At 49.0% G+C, this 16,077-nt stretch overlaps 1 protein-coding gene across 1 annotated transcript; it reads right to left on the reverse strand.

Annotated features, from left to right (window-relative positions):
• Positions 1–3,222: 3,222 nt before the first annotated feature.
• PIPOX (pipecolic acid oxidase) lies at positions 3,223–14,549 on the reverse strand. Its single transcript, XM_012726098.1, has 8 exons — positions 14,436–14,549; positions 13,093–13,241; positions 5,864–6,077; positions 5,447–5,629; positions 4,777–4,929; positions 4,265–4,423; positions 3,630–3,705; positions 3,223–3,353 (listed from the first exon to the last, which is right to left on the reverse strand). The coding sequence occupies exons 1-8, from the start codon at positions 14,547–14,549 to the stop codon at positions 3,223–3,225; spliced, it is 1,179 nt and encodes a 392-aa protein (XP_012581552.1).
• Positions 14,550–16,077: the final 1,528 nt, after the last annotated feature.

Consider the following 16,077-nt stretch of genomic DNA (forward strand, 5'->3'; position numbering starts at 1 on the left):
CTCCCCACAGCAGCCTGTGCAGAAGCTCCCTGCCCTTCCAGAGGTCTCCTCTTGCCTGTCCGATTTATTTTGATTTCCTTCCATCTTGAGGATGCGTAGGATCTGCCTGAAAGGGAATGCCTGGCCACGCACGTTCAAACAGGAGGGAGACAGGGAGGTAATTCTGGCAGGTACGTTCTGGCAAACCCGTCAATGTTACCAAAACTCTCCCGCTGTCCTCCAGCCCCTTCTGCCTTCCACAGTGGCCTTTCCTCTCCTCCGTGTCCAGAAACTCTTCACTCTCTCATCTCCTCTTCCCTTTGGAGCCCCACACCACGCCCAATAAGAAATGCTCCGCTGCCCACCCCCAACGCCCACCCCAGCCATTCCAGATGGATCAAGTCTTGTGGCTTTGGGTTGGGGACAGCAGCGTCCCTGCAGGTCCTTGAGCGCCTTCTCGGGCTGCACGTGGCCAGGCTCCTCGATCCAGTTCTGTCCCTCTCCACTCTCCCCTGACCCGTCCCTCCCACACACCCCTGCCCTTCCCTCCAGGCCCCTCCCTGCCCTGCCCCTCCTGGCACTCTGTTTCTAGGACACAGCGGCTCATTTTAAAGGGCCGCGCAGCCGGCTCAGGCAGGGCTCGTCAGCATCCCCCACTTGTCCTTTCTCAGCCTCCTCTAGATATTGGTCTCCTCCCTTAGCTGTCACCAGCAGACTGAATAAGACTGGATATTTTGGAAGGGGAGCTGCAGCTGGCTGGGGGAGGAGGGCGGCATTGAGGAAAGAGGTAGAGGGAACATTTGGAATGAGAGAGAAATTCCCAACTGCCTTTCTTTCCAACTTTGCCAGCCTGGGGCTGGCCAGATGTTACACAGATCCTTCTCTGTACCTTATTTTGCGCCCTCTCAATAATAACACAGCATCTTGCTTTACAATTTACCACATTCTCCCCTATACTGTCCAATTTGGGCATAGTACACCCCCCTTCCTCTCCCTCAAGTCTGCCCAAATGCCCCCTCCTCGATATGTCCCAGTCTGACCACCATCTAAAGGGGGACCCCTCTACCAGTTTTCTCTGTCTTCCCCACCCTGGTCTGCTTCCCTAATGCACTTGTCACCTTCTAGTGCACAGTTTCATCTACTTGCAAGTATTGCTTACGTGTCTTCTCACTGGAACTGTAAATGCCACAAGAGCAGAGGGTTTGATGTTTTGCTCATGGTATATCCACAGTGTCTGGCACTCATGTCACAAAGGCTCCATAAATATATGTGGAGTGAAAGAATGAATGAACAAATGAATGGGCTGTCTTATTTGATTCTGACACACTCCTGTGAAGTTGGGCAGTATTATTATTTGCATTTTGGGGGCTGTGGTAAAATATACATAAATGCGCTGTTTTAATTAACCACGGTCAAGTGCTCAGTTGAGAGCATTAAGTGCGTTCCCTCGCCATGCAACCAGCACCACCACCCATCCTGGGATCTCTTTATCTTCCCAAACTGGAACTCTGTGCCCTTTAAACGCTCACTCCCATCACCATCTCCTCACCCCCTGAATATCACCTTTCTGTGTTCTGTTTCTATGAAGCTAACTACTCTAGGTACCTCAGATGAGTGAATCAGACAGCAGTTGTCCTTTCTTATCCGGTTTATTTCACTTAGTAACATGTTTCCAAGCTTCACGCATGTAGTAGTATTTTGCCCACTTGAAGGAAACAATGATTATTCCCATTTTGCAGAGGCTGGATTTCAGAGAACCAGCTAAGAGAACCCAAAAACAGACGGGGGTGAGGGACTGGCTGGCTTTAATAATTCCCTGTAGAAATCAGTGTGAATCCAGGGCCTCCACCTAGAAGGCAGCTGAAGAGGGATTTTCCGTGGCATTTCCTTTGGGCACACTCTGACTCTTATCCTCATGTCCCACTTGTCCCCCCAAGAGACTCCTCCCCACATTTCCCCTGTTCCTCTGTCAGGTTCTCCACTCCCCAGAGCTTTAAAGTTCCTTCTCTGGGGTCACACTGCCTGCCCTGGAGAGCTTCCAGCTGGAGTTCCATGAGTTCCATCTGAGCGCCCGCAGCCCTGTCGAACCCCTGTTCATACCCTCGCCATCCACCCACTCTGGGGCAGTTATGAGCACGCTGCCTTCAAAGCAATTAGTGCAGGGAGGCCAGCCGACTCGGTGCTAATGCTGTTTCATTAAGTGGGAGCAATCCTAATGATAATAAAATGGCACATTTAACATTCAAACATTGAACAGGGTTTCTAAGCGAGTCTGTCTCTCTCTTTCTTTCTGGTATAACAGCTCCATCTTCATAAGGACCTGACAATACACCTTAATGAGAGAGACAGGGGAGCAGAGCATCTTTACAGAACCAGAGAAAGGAGGCAACCCAGATAAAGAAGCTACAGAGAAAAGGTGCAGCACATTGAGGGGATGAAGACCTCCAGGACCCCTGGGCTGATAGATTTTTTTCTGCTGCTGATTTCAATGCTTAAAGTCCGTAAGAAACAAGGTCACATGGAAAATAAAGCCCACCACAGACTTGGATGCAATGCAGTTGTTTGTTTGTTCAACACTTTTTCCTAATAAACATTTATGGTGCATCCAAGATGAGCAGGTTTTATGGGAGGTTGCGACGGAGAGTGACTTCGTTTGAGGTGGAAAAAAACTCAGAGGAGAGCAGTGAAAACCAGGATGATCTTGTTTGCCCTCCCTTGGGTAGTCTCAGTCACCTCTATCCCCACTTCATCAAAAGTCCCAGCAAAGAGAGTTTTGACCACTCCTTTGGTCTCTGAGCCATCCTTACGCCCCCTCCTTATTGAGACATCCATCTCCGAGGTCCTTGCTACTCTGTGATTACAGAATATCTGATTGACCTTCTGGAAGCAAAATAAGAAAAGGAAAAAAAAAGGTAGTATGATTGGGCAGCTGGCCAGGAAAAGAAGGTAGATTCAATCATCTGGTATTTATAAGGGGCTCAACAGAGGCAGAAGAACAGGATGTCATCGCACGCAGCCACTTCCTTTCATCTGAGAAGTCTTTCCCCAAGGAGGACTTTCTTTGTTGTTGTTCGTTGTTATTGTTTTTAATACTTTTTAAAATATCTTACATCATTGTGTATACCCGTAAAATTCCCACCGCTGAGTCAACCTCGAACCATCACCACAGTCCCTTGTGCTCTTCTCCCATGGAGGGTTTTACTCCTGGCGCTGGTGCACAGAACAGAGGTTGTTGGCCAGGGGTCAAAGGCGGGCTTTGCCCAGGTCAGGGAAGCGGCTGATTCGAAAAGGTGTCAAGTCATAGGAAGGTGTTAATTTCATGCTTAATTCATACAGGATCTTCCCCACCACTGGGGCCAGCTTGAATCCATGTCCTAGGAAAGGAGAGTGGGCTGTCAGACATCCTCAGAGGCAGGGGCTGGGCTCTGTGAAGCACCTACATAGACCCAGGGAAGACTGACCCTCCTCTGAGTGGCATCCCCAAGCCAGAAGTTGTCTCCTGTCATGAGTATCCCTTCTTGCATCACCTGTCCAGCCGCCTTGTAAATTCGATGGCTTTGAGAACTAGTAGGTCAGCTAAGAGCATGGAAAATACCCAGCACTGAGATCAGTCAACTTGAAGGCCCCCATCTCCCCTTCGTCGGACTCACCAGAGAACCCAGCGCCAATGACAATGTTGTCATATTTTGGGTGTCGGTCGAGAATGAAGTGCTCATCAGGAGTGTTCTAAAAAAGAAAACAGACACACCTGTGTCCTTTGAGGATGGGGGAGGACCAGAAATGCAGACTCAGAAGGGAGGTGACTGGGCTGGATTTGTTTCCAGAAAGAACGGGAACAGAGCCCAGGGATGAGCACCTTCCCGGATGCTGGTCTCTCTCATTTGTTCATCTGCCTCTCTCGTCTCTCGTTGGTACTATGAACACAGTAGGTGCTCAGTTAACGCATGTAAACTAACTTTAGTCTAGCCGCCTCAGGCCCCGATGACATCTGTCTCTTCTCTTAGTCCCGAAGGCTTGCTCAACTAAAGCATCTTGCCAAAAAATCTTTTAGAGCTCTTCTGGGAAACATAGCGAAGACTGCCAGGCATAAGCCTCGTTTCCTAATGAAAAGGAATATGAATAGCCCCTCCTAGGCCCCTCTCTGGTGGAGGTGAACCAACCCACAGAAATACAGGTTTCTAGTCACAGACTATGTCGGGGTCAAACAGAGCTTGAGCAGCACAAGGCCTGTCTCCTTCCACGTCCTCCAGGGCCGTGGGAGGCTGGCGGCGGCCCACGCCCTCACCGTGTACATGCAGTGCTCCATGATGGCAGGCTCGGGCTCCAGGTCGGACAAGTGATCTCTGACAAAACGGCTCAGGATTCGGACTTCTTCGATGTCTGAGAACGCTGTGGGGCAGTCCCGCTCCTCAGGATCCCTGTTGTTGCCGTGGTGATAGCAGACCTGGCTCCCCATCGGAGTAGAGTGAGCCGCCAGGGCTGGCCTGCTGGCACCCCCACCCAGCCCAGGAGACAGGTCTGTACACAGAATGCCCCCATCCATCATCCCCACCTGGACAGAGGCTGATGGTCGCCATAAGAGGTGACCTAGCAGCCCACCCCCACCCCATGTTGCAAAGGAAAGGCTCCCGTTGCTGGGCTTGGAAACTCCCTCAGGAGATTTGCACTGAAAACAGCCATTGGTGAAGGAGGCTCTGGTAGCTACCCCCCAGGATCTATGGAGTCTGTGGAGAGTTCAAACGGAGACCCGACATCTGCTTGGGCCTCTACTAACCTTCTCCATGCCTTGGCACTCACCTTCATCAGTCCTGGATACTCTCTGGAAGGCAGCCCGTAGATGGGGTGCGGAGCCAGGCTGAGGTCCAGGCTCAGGAAGCAGGGAAAGGCCTGGGACATACCGTAGCTTCCGGGAACCTTCTCTTGCCAGTAACACACATTGATCCGCAGAGTCTTGAAGCAGGGAGAGAGGGGAAGCAGGAGATAAACTGGGAAGCCAGGGAACGCTAAGACAGTGAGAGCAATTTCTTCTTGGGATTCTGTGGCCCTTTAATACAAGCCCTGCTTAAACTACCCATCGTTGTTTCATCCAATTCTCATGTCATGTACACGTTACATCCTCTTGGGACACTTAGGATACAAACTCTCTCGTCCCTGTCTTTTTCCCCATTCTCAGTCTTCCCTCATATCTGCTTCCCAACCCTTCTTCCCTCTCTCTCTCTCTCTAAGAGTTAAAAAATCCCATATTTATTGAGAGCTTACTATAGACTAGACAATCTCCCAAAGACTTGATCATATAATCTAACCCAACTTGCCATTCTACACCGTATAAAACAGGCTCACTGAGGTGAATGAGTTTGCTGAAGGTCATCCACCAGCAAGTGGCAAGTCCAGGACACAAACCTGAGTCTATATGGCTTCCAGATTTCTTCTCTTAATCACCAATTTGCAGATCTCCAGCTTCCCTTACCTGGAGAGGCAGCTCAACTCCCAGGGGGCGGAGGACCCTATTGGTCCAAGGACCTGCGGTGATGATCAGGCTCTTGGCTTGGTAGCTCCGGGAGGTGGTTTTCACCCTGACTGGTAGCCCTGGGTTTATTTCCATCACCTTCTCTCCATCGCACACCGTACCTCCTTGCTGTCGAATTGCACCCTAAAATTAGAGTGCATTAGTAATAATACATGACCACCCTGGAGAACGGAGTCCTTTAGTTAGAACAGAAAAGAGATGCAGAACCTAGACCTCCTGGCTCATGTTGATAAGGCCTTGCAGGGTATGTAAAAGCACCTCCTCAAAGGCCAGTACTAAAGCCACAGGTAAAGGGTCTCATCCAATGGCCATTGGGACCCAGGACAGGAGCCACGGGCTGGTCCCACACGATACCACCTGGAGGGCTCTCAGGGCCTTGTCCGCATAGAGGACTCCTGCAGACTCTTCCAAGAGCCCCACTTCTCCCCTGGTCAACCGAAGGTTGGGAAACCGCTGCTTCAGTTCCTCAGGAGCAAGATGCTGGTAGTCCACCCGCTGGCGAGACAGAATAGCCTGGATTGTCTTTAATTCTGGATTGTCCTCCATCCCCAGCAAAAGCAGTCCAGTCTTCCTGGAACAAAACAAATGAACCAAAGCATCAGGATGAGGGTGAGAGTGTGTGTCGGGGGGCGGGCCTCCGCTCTCCTTCACCAAGGCTCTGGGAGAATCGCTGGCTCACAGGACAGGAAAGTTGTCCCGATTCTGTCGGAGGAGTCTCCGTGTAATTGAACTGCTCTGCAGTCACTCTCACTCCCAGATCAGCTCTTGGCTCTCCCTAGGATTTGTTTGTCCCTCAGGCCTCCATCTTCAGGATCCATCCTGCCCTCAAGGGCAGAAATCCTAAATTGACTTTCATCTTCATGCCTTAGAAAGGTGTCCTATGATTTTGATAAGATTTCTTCCCCTCACTATCTTGATCTCTCGTCTTTAATCCTCATTTCTCCCACCCCACCCCCTGCTATTTCTTTCCCCTGTCCCTTTTCTTATCATGTAATGTTCTGTCCCTTCCTGTGTGTCTGTCTCTCAGTTCCTTCTCGGAGCAGCCATTTTCTAAACCGAGTCCTAATTCACAGATCTGGCATCACCTCTGTGACCTTGCTCTGGCTCCTCACTGCTCCAGGTTATTCCTCTAACACATGTCAGCTGGTCTACTGGTGGCCCCAGCCAGGGGGGAACCAGCCCTGACCCAGGGCACATGGAAATGGCATGGGCCATTTTTTTTTAGTTTTCCTCATGCACCGAGGTCACCAAGGAGGCAGACTCCAGGGCTGCTGAACCTGCTTGCTGAGAAAGGTCCCACCCAAGCACCAAAAACATCCTCCTGCAGAAACACCAGGAGATGCTCTCTAGGCTCCAGAAAGTAGTTCAGTGAGACTGTGGTTTTGTTTCTCTTCCTATATCCCTCTATACTTATTCCCTAAGCTGTTTCTCTTTAAGATGTTCTGCCTCTTTGTCATAGAGACCAGAACTCCACTTTGTAGGAATGGATCTAAACAGTGGAACGGTCACTCCGTCCCCAGGGCCCATTCCTGTGGTCCCCCCCAGTTTCGGCAGCCACAGAGACCAGCATCCGCCTGGTAGTTTCCCCAGGTACTGCGTCTAAAGCTCGTAATAGCCTATAATAGAGTCTCATGGATATTACATGCTTCCAAATCCCACATTATCTGGTTGGGGGGATTAAAGAAAAGACTGGGAGGGGGTGCGAACACAGCGGGCCCTGGGGCTGGTGTCAGTACACAGAGCCGCGCAGCGTGCCCAATGCATTTGCCATGGCCCCCGCCTACCCATCATCCAGCACGGCTAAGGCAGCGGCGAGCGCCTCTGCCCGCCTCGCCAAAGCTCAGCAGAAGGAAGAGGCTGTAGAAATCCCCACTATCAAGCAGTCTTTTTCTCAAGGCCCCCAAAAGGACTTCACATTGGTTCTCCAGTAATGAAAACCTGCCTAGTAAACGTCTTGGTCAACTAGATAATTAAAAAGTCACCCAAGTGCCTGTTCTGCACCCCTTTTTACCCAGTGGGGTTGCGGCTGAGTAGCATTTTGGCAAGGACCTGACTAAGCCCCTAGATCAGCAGTCGTAATGTTCGAGCCTTGCACCAGAATTTCCAGAGCAACATATTCTAAGCCCTGCCTGTAATGTGCCAGCTTTGGTGTCTCATATATTCTGAGATTTACTTTTTCTTTCTCCTCCTTTCCTTCTTTCTCCTTTCCTCTTTCCTTGTAAAAAAGAGCTCCCCTTACAGAAGTGTACTGTAGGGGGGAAATGGACTTGCACCAAGACAAGGGGTAAGTCTGCCGAATTATGAAATGCTGAGTGATGTTCTAATTCCCAAGTCGTCCTGTGGTGGATGAAGCGAGAGCGCCCCATCCCTGGGAGTAATCAGCACGCTGATTCTGCCGGTGAATGTAATTGTGCCGATTGTAATCATTTTGCTCCAGTTCTCTGCCCCTGTGGCATTTATTTCTCAGCCCAGATATTGATCTAACAGTGGGAAATTTTCCATCTGAATTCGTGATGCTGGACCCTCCCCTAGTCCGAAGAAGCGTTTGGGAAATTCTCATTTTCCGTGGATCACAGCTGAGCTATTTGGCCTGAGGGAAACCGTGCACTGCTGGAGAAATGCCTTGGATTGGAGAGAGATTTTTGACCATTATGAGCAAATCGGAAATAAATGTAAAACACTGCCTGGAAATGCAAAGGCCTGTCATTATGGGAGATAGGTGAGAGGCTCCTGTGGGAAATGCTTAGAGAATTGGAAATCAGTCAATCAAAACCAGGATCGGAGAAGGGGCCTTTCCCCCACAGTATGAAGATAGATGACTTCCATGGGCAGATTGAAAATCATTTAAGTGCTTATTTTCTTAATGGCTTTTCCTAGATCCCAATAAACAGGCTGCTCATTCTGCATCAATTTCTCACCCCTGTGCTCCGGGCCTCCTTCTCTTTTTCTGCTCTGGCCTAGGCTACAAAGTTTGGGGAGAAGAGGGAAAAGGGCAGGAGTATTGTAGGGGGAAAATACAACCAGGAAATGAGTGTTCAGGGCTCACCTAGGAAGAAGACACCTTGAAGCCAGGCTGGGTTGCCAAGGAACCCTGGAAAGAGCACTGCTTCATCTCCCAGAGGTGTCAGCTGAGTGGAAAACATCTGATAGGAGCTGCGCCTTTCTCCCCACCCCAGCTCAACCCAGCACCGGAAAGATGAAATCGAAGATTCCTCCCCCGAGCCTTGTTGACTCCCTCTATCCCGAATAAAGCTTCTGTCTTGACATAGGGAGTGAGTGAGCGGAGATTTCCACCAGTTACTACAGCAGAGTGGAGGCCCAGGCCCAATGGAGCAGAGAGGGCTGGGGAGGAGACAGCTCTGCCCTCTACCACCCCAGACTCTGGCTTTCCTCTCTCTGGATTAAAACTGCCAGGCGAGACGGCTCTCACAGTCACCTTGGGAAGGGACTCGAATGGGGACTGGGTTATGGCTGCTGTCTTTGTTGCTGGTTTTGGAGGAACCTCTATGCCCTTTCATCTTCCCTTCAGTGGGCCAGTGGGCTGAGGTGGAATTGGTTAACAAAGACTGCTCCAGGGAGGGGATGTGGCTGACAAGCCAGACACTTCGCAGACACAGGAAGCAGCAGCTGCGGAGGGGGCCACCAGGTTCTGCCAGCAGCTGTACTGCCTACGGCTGTGATCTTGTCTGATATTGTCAGCTAAGCAGGGGCAGCCGGGGTCAGGAGCTAGATAGTAGGACTCAAAGGGAGAAGGAGGGGCAGGAAAGATCTGGGCCACAGAGCTGGGATTCGCTGTTGGTATCTGTGTCCTGGCTGTACACATCACAAAAGACTCAGACCTTGTGATCTGACACGTGTGTCATTGCCTGTTCCCAGAATATATGCAAATATTCTAACCTCCGCCCCATGTTTAGTATGCTGTGGTCACAGGCGATGGCAGAACAGAATAAAGAGTCGGACAACCATCTTAACTACCAACTCCTGAAGGTGTTTGCATTTTTTTTTTAAATCATCAGTAAATAGCATGCAGTAAACGCACTCGCTATCTACTCATTAGATTATGATATTGTGCTGGTTCTTCCAGAAGAACCAACGAATACAAGAAACATGAGATGACGAATCATTTAGAAAACAGAATTAGGGACAAAAGCGAAAGGAGCTGGAATGGGAAATATATGTTCTATCTCCGTACTAAGAAAAAGAACCAAGTAAATCAGTGTGCCTGAGTAAATAAGATTATCCATATGAAAGGACTTGTTAATAATATCATCATTCTTAGGGAGCTACAGAATTTTAAAAGTTTTTCAAAGCACATTCACTTTACTCTTCATTGTTCATAACTGGGGGTGTGAGGCAGCAGAATGGCCTTTGAAGAGGGGCTATGACATATTCCTGTCTTTAAATGTCTACAACAGTCTTTTTCCCAGGGATGGTTTAGACATGAACTTGTCTGGAGATGTTACTGGGCAGGGAGAAGGGCACCCCAGAACCCCCAAACCTGCCTGCTCTACATAGGCTCTACCATTCACCACATCAAGACTAAACATATAAGACCTTTAGTGGAAAGGAACTTTCATACAATGAATGTGCAATACGGAAAAGACAAAGCACCCAAAGTTACCCATCCCCTCGTGGGTAAAAGTCCACTTAAATGGGATTGGCCAAAAGTAAGTTCCGAAAACCAGCCCCAAGTGAAAAGCACCTTCTGATAGGGACCCATAGAAAAGGGTCAGAAACAGCCAGATAAGTCTGGGAGGAAAAGAGCAAAATCAAAATCAATATAAACACTGCCATAGTCAACCTCCCCACGGGTCCCTCACCCACATCTCTTTTAACCAGTCCAGGGCCAAGAAACAAGCCCAGTTTCTTCATCACATGCTCGCTGCTCCATGTGGCTTCCTCAGGTCTCCTTCTGGCCTCCATCCTGCTTCTTTCCTCTTCAGTCTCCTCTCCAGTTTCTTCTCCCTGCTCAGCTCCGCCCTCTCTTGTGTGGGGCAGGGGACCTGAAACTTCCCCTTTTCCTGGAGACCACCCTGTTATGACTACAGCCTGGGGACCAAAATGGAGCTACCACCTATTGTCTGGCACACAAGCCTGGATGGTTTTCATATTTTTAGGTTGTGGATAAAAAGCAAAGGAAGAATACTATTTTATGGAATGATGATTGTATGAAATTTCAGTGCCCATAAATAAAGTTTTATTGGAACACAGCCACATTCATTTGTTTATACTTTTATACTACAATGGCAGAGTTGAGTCTTTGGCAGGATTGAATAGTTGTAACAGAGACCATATGGCCTGCAAAGCCTTACTATGTGTCCATTTACAGAAGTCTGACAACCCCTCTTCTACTATAAGAGTGTATTAATGCTGTGATTTGCTTTAATGGGTAAAGATCCTAATTACTCAGTAGCAACCCTCTGACAAGGTTGAGGGGGAGAATAAACCCAGTTAACATAAAACAAATACTTAGAATAGCCCTAGTTTCTTATTACAAGCTCTCAATCTGTGTGAATGATGATGATGATAATTTTTCAGCTACCACTTTAAAGCCTTAACTTCTGCTCACAATGCCCCATGAAACAGATAGTATCACCCCTACTTTACAGATGAGAAAACTGAGTCTCACAGAAGTTAAACAGCTTGTTCAAAATCACATCACTGAGAGAGTTAGAGATGGGACCCCCTAGTGGCACAAGGGGTTTAGTCTCAGCACTATAAAGCTGTCACAGCCACTTCAGCACCAAGTTCGATCCCCAGTCAGGGAACTGACCCACATGGCACATCAGACCTCTCCTGTCTCGCTTGCTGTTCCCCTCAGCAGTGTATTTCAGTATATCCACCTGTTCTGCTCTGGTGAACACTGTCTCTGTTGAATCCTCCCTCCCCCTACACCTCTGGCCTGCACTCCAGCTCTTGTATGCTTAAATAAATAAAGTAAGCCTTTTTTAAAAAAAAGTACTTTTTAAGAGTGTCAAAGTTGAGGAGAACAGGCCTGAGTGGTTCCAAAGTCCTTCCAAATGCTATCCTCCTGCCAAAGAGGAGGATTGTGAGAGTGTAAGAACCCCAGAGCCTCTTTCACTGTTGTCCATGGTTACTACCCTATCTACCTCCTCCTGACCTTTCTCCTCCAGTCCACGGACAATAGGAGACAGCTGACCCAGGATAAGAAGCAGGAACTGCCATTTATTAAAAGGTGCCAAGTACTGTGCCAATATTTCATTAATCTTGTTTAATCCTTACAATGTCTCATGAGAAAAAAAAAATGAGGCACAAAGAGGTACAGAAACAGGTCACACAGCTGGTCACAGGTAGAGTCACATTCAAGCCTGTCTGACTCCAGAATCATTTTCCCTCTCCTAGATTCCGGAAACTCTCCTAACATCTCTTAGTCACCTCCTTGTCTGCTAAGAAGTAAACCCTCCAAGGCTTTGGCAATTCTTTTAGCACAAGATACTCAGCAGATTTCACAGATGGCTAACAGAGAGGGGTCCCTTTGCCAGGCCACCCCTCAGCAAGACATGCTCCTTTATGTGGGTGCCGGGTGTATTAGCTGCCTCTGGAATAAATCTGTAATTAGCTGCCCTAGCTGTATTTGCATAATGGATTTCACTTTGTTCTTAAGTTAATGGTGTTTTTGCAACAGAACAGTAACCTCTTGGTTCCTGGTCATTAAAATAACTGCCACCCTGTAGGGCAGAGCTGTGGTTTTGTGGGAAGTTCAGTTAGGAGCCACAGAGAAGGTGGGAGGGGTCGTGGGGTGGGTGGTTAAAGTTCTGTCTACATCATGGCCTGTCTGCCTTCTTCCCGGAAAGTGTTTGAGAGGTCAGTGAGAGGGGATTGTCAAGGGCTAGAGAGTCATGGGGACGACAAGAAAATAGCTACAGGCTCACTTCCCTGGCAAGCAATGTCACCTGAAGAGCATCCCTTTTGTTCCAATGGGCGGAGTTATTCAGAACATAAAGTGGATTTACAGGGAGGGAGGACCCAGCATGAAAGTTTACTTACTACACTAGTAGGAATATAAACAATCGAGACAGCAGCCTCCTCCTCTGTCTCCATCCCTGCCCTAAAAGAATGTCAGATGGCTCCGTGGAGATGTAGAGAAAAGCTCCAGCTCTGGGGATCTGTCCATTATGTCTTTCCAGTAGATTTGCCAGTACAGCCTCTGCTAGCCATGGACACATGGTAAGCGCCCAGTCCCGGGACTCAGAGCCTGACAGGAGCCAGGGGGGGATTTGTGGGGTCATCACAGTGACAGTGAGCAGGATACCTCCTGTGTCTGGCACTTCCCTAACCCCATGTGCCCCACCACCACCATTGCATTTTTTATAAGTTTATTTGTGCATACAGAACTGGGGCATAGGCCAGAGGTGCAGGGGCGGTGAGAGGATTCACCAGAGACAGAGTGGGGAGCAGAACAGGCAGATCAACAAGGTACACTGCTGAGGGGAGCAGCGGGTATGTCAGGAGAGGTCATGTGGGTCAGCTCCCTGGCCGGGGACCAAATTCTCCACTGTGAAAACTAAAAGCACCTCTAAGTACTAAACCCAATGACCCAAGGGCTCCTCCCGACCCGCCTCCACCTGTGTAACTGGGTTCCAGTCTCGAGCTCCAGCTGGGCCCACATCCGGTAGCACTCATCCATCATCTGGGTGTAAAAATCCTCCGTGTATGCCCTTCGGATTATCCGACTCTGCCCATGGGAGCTTCCTCGGGAATGTGGTAGGAAGAACTGGAAGTGGAGAAGAAGAAAGACAACTGAAGCTGTTACCCTTTGCCCTCTCCAACACACACACACAGAGCCTAGAGCCAACTTAACAATGTTGGCAGCCAGAAGCCATTTATTCTTCAAATATTTCCATAAACCTCTCCAAATTCTCCTTGCTGATTTGGCCAACTGGCTGATTTGGCTATCAGAATAGGAGCCCTGAGTAGGGCTAACTCAGGCATCCTCTTTACTAATACTATTCACATCCACAAGCCCTTCTGCTGGTCAGTCTTCAATCATCCTCTTGCAACCTCATCCCACTTAGAAACAGAATTACAAAGAATCTTCCCATCACTCTAGTCTAGCGCCTCATTTTATGCATAAGGAAGCAGATGCTGGCTATTTGTCACAGATCACTCAGGACAAGGGAGCTGCCTTAGGATTTAGGAAAAAGATGGAGTTTCCTGCCAGATTGCACCAGGAATCCCTCAGGCTTTGAGAAAACTGATAAAGAATGAAAATGGTTTTTAACCAATTTAGCTTTTTACCAAGAAGAGTAAACCCAAACCAGCCAGGAGAGCTTTAAGCAAAACACACTTGGTAGAAGTAGACAGGGAGGCTTAAGAAGGACCTTGTGAATGTGTGGAACCCACCCGCATATGTGGTGGTCACTGCAGACTGCACTGTATGGGGTCACCTTTCCTGTAAGAAAGAATAAAGCCAAAATCTTATCTCCTGTATATCAAGCAGGGACGCTGCCATTATCCAGAGTCGGCAGAAAAAAACAGAAGCCTCAGCTGAGTTTAAGGGTAAAAGACCAGGAATATGCAGGAAAGAATCCTACCTTTTAGGCTGACACATCAGTATTTACCTCTAAGCAAAATTATCTTTACTTAAATTTACCCACGCAGAGCCAATGATTTTTCTGGGCCGGAACAAACATTTTAGTCTAAAAGAGACTGGGTGGTAAGAAGGACGAGAAGAGAACCTGGAATACTTGTTGGCCAATGGCAGGCTTTGGGAGGTTAAAAAGAAGAAATGTATCTAGAAACCAAATGAGAGTCTTAGGGAAGATGGAACTCTTTGCATTGTCATGAAACACCAGCAGCGAAGTTACAAGTTGCACACAATCCATGATGATTCAGGTTTCTGGCCTTTGCCCCACAGCCTGCTGGCTCTGAAAACCCAATGATCAGGAGCGGAGTGAGGACACCCTACCTGCTCCAGCAAGAGGACCCTCTTCCCATGTTTGACCAGGTGATAAGCAGTGAAACAGCCCTGGATGCCTGCCCCAACCACAATGGCATCATAGAGATCCTCCTTAGCTGCCATGATGCCCACTTAGCCCTCCAGCCAGAGTTCACAAAGGAAAAGGCAAGTGGGGGCGGCTGCAGGGGCCGGCTCCAGGCTTGGGAGGAGGAGCAGGCAAAGTCCAGCCTGACCCGAGATCCCACAATCCCCTGGGGCCATGCCCTTTCCCTCCTCCCTCCCCTCAATGGCTCAGCCCCCGCCTCCCCTGCAGAGCAGAGCTGGGTAGTCTGATTTGTAAGGTTTCGCCCAACTCAGCTGCCAGCCTCACCCTTGCATCCCTCTAGCTTTCTATTCTTGGCTCAATTATTGTCATGCAAATGGGCTCCTTCCTATGCCACCTTCCTGTCTCATTATGATCTTTGTCTCGGGATTTCGGCCCAGGAATTTCAATGTCTCCAAGACCAAGCTGGGCACCGGGAATGCTGCCTCCCCCTGCTGGTATCCCTCTCCTCAGCCTGATTTCCTTTGGAGACTCTAGAGGGCCCAGCTAAGAACCTGGCACAAGGCCCAGGATAAAGCCCACCTCCCCGATGGGTGGTGAGGTCAGGGGGGTAAAGGCAGGGGCCAATTAAGAGGGCAGTTTTGTGATTATGAAATTATTCTCAGCGTGTTTTACTTTCGTTTTTTTAAGAAGGAGAAGAAGAAATGACCCTGAACAAATGGAAAGGACAGAGTGAGAGGAGAAGACCTTTCCTGGGGCGCAGATAGGGGTCAGACAGCAGCTGGAATGCCTGTGGGGGCCCTGGAGTGAGTCTGTCCTGTGTGCTGGGCACTGTGCTAAGTATGTTCACATGCATTCAACACAGCGATGGAGGGTGTGACTCTTACACAATGTGGGCATCCTCTTTAAGAAACGAAAAAGAAAAATTAGGAATACAAAATTAGGTGCTAGGACTTGGAAGAGACCCTGCAATTAAGTAGCCTGGTGGTTGAAGTTTCATTAGTCTCACGTAAATTTGCCTCTGCATGTATTAATCCTCACAGCCCCGGGAGTAAGTATTTTTATCCCCACTTTGGCACATTAACGGTGGCTCAGATTCTTTGTCACTCCTCCCTTCACAGGCTCTGTGGCTGCTTGACCATATGGCAGAAATGACACTGGGACACTTTCTAGCCCACATCTTAAGGCACTGAGAGTTTCTGCTTCTTGCTTGGCGTACTCGTTCCTGGAGCCTGAGCTGCCAAGGTTGAGGCCCTAAGGCTACCTGTAGAGCCAGGAGGGAGAGTGAAGGCCACCTCTGACCCAGCCTAGCCCCATTACCAACTAAATGCCTCCCAGTGATGTAATCCATGCCATGTGGAACAGAAGAACCACGTGCCCAGTCACCATCTGAATCACTGACATTCTAAATTGAGAGAGAATAATGCAGTTGTTGTTGTTAGCTGCTAAGGTTGCAGGTTTTTATGCATCCATACTGAAGCACCACTTTACAGCCAAAGACAGGCTTCAAGAGGTCACCACGTGTCTAAAGCCACATAGCAGGTAACACAGGCACTGAAGTCTTGGCCTGCCCCTGCCTTCTCCAGAAGTCCTTCCTTGAACTGCTGA

The sequence above is a fragment of the Condylura cristata genome, unplaced genomic scaffold (genome assembly GCF_000260355.1).
Source record: "Condylura cristata isolate star-nosed mole 26May11 unplaced genomic scaffold, ConCri1.0 scaffold00017, whole genome shotgun sequence".
Taxonomy (NCBI): domain Eukaryota; kingdom Metazoa; phylum Chordata; class Mammalia; order Eulipotyphla; family Talpidae; genus Condylura; species Condylura cristata.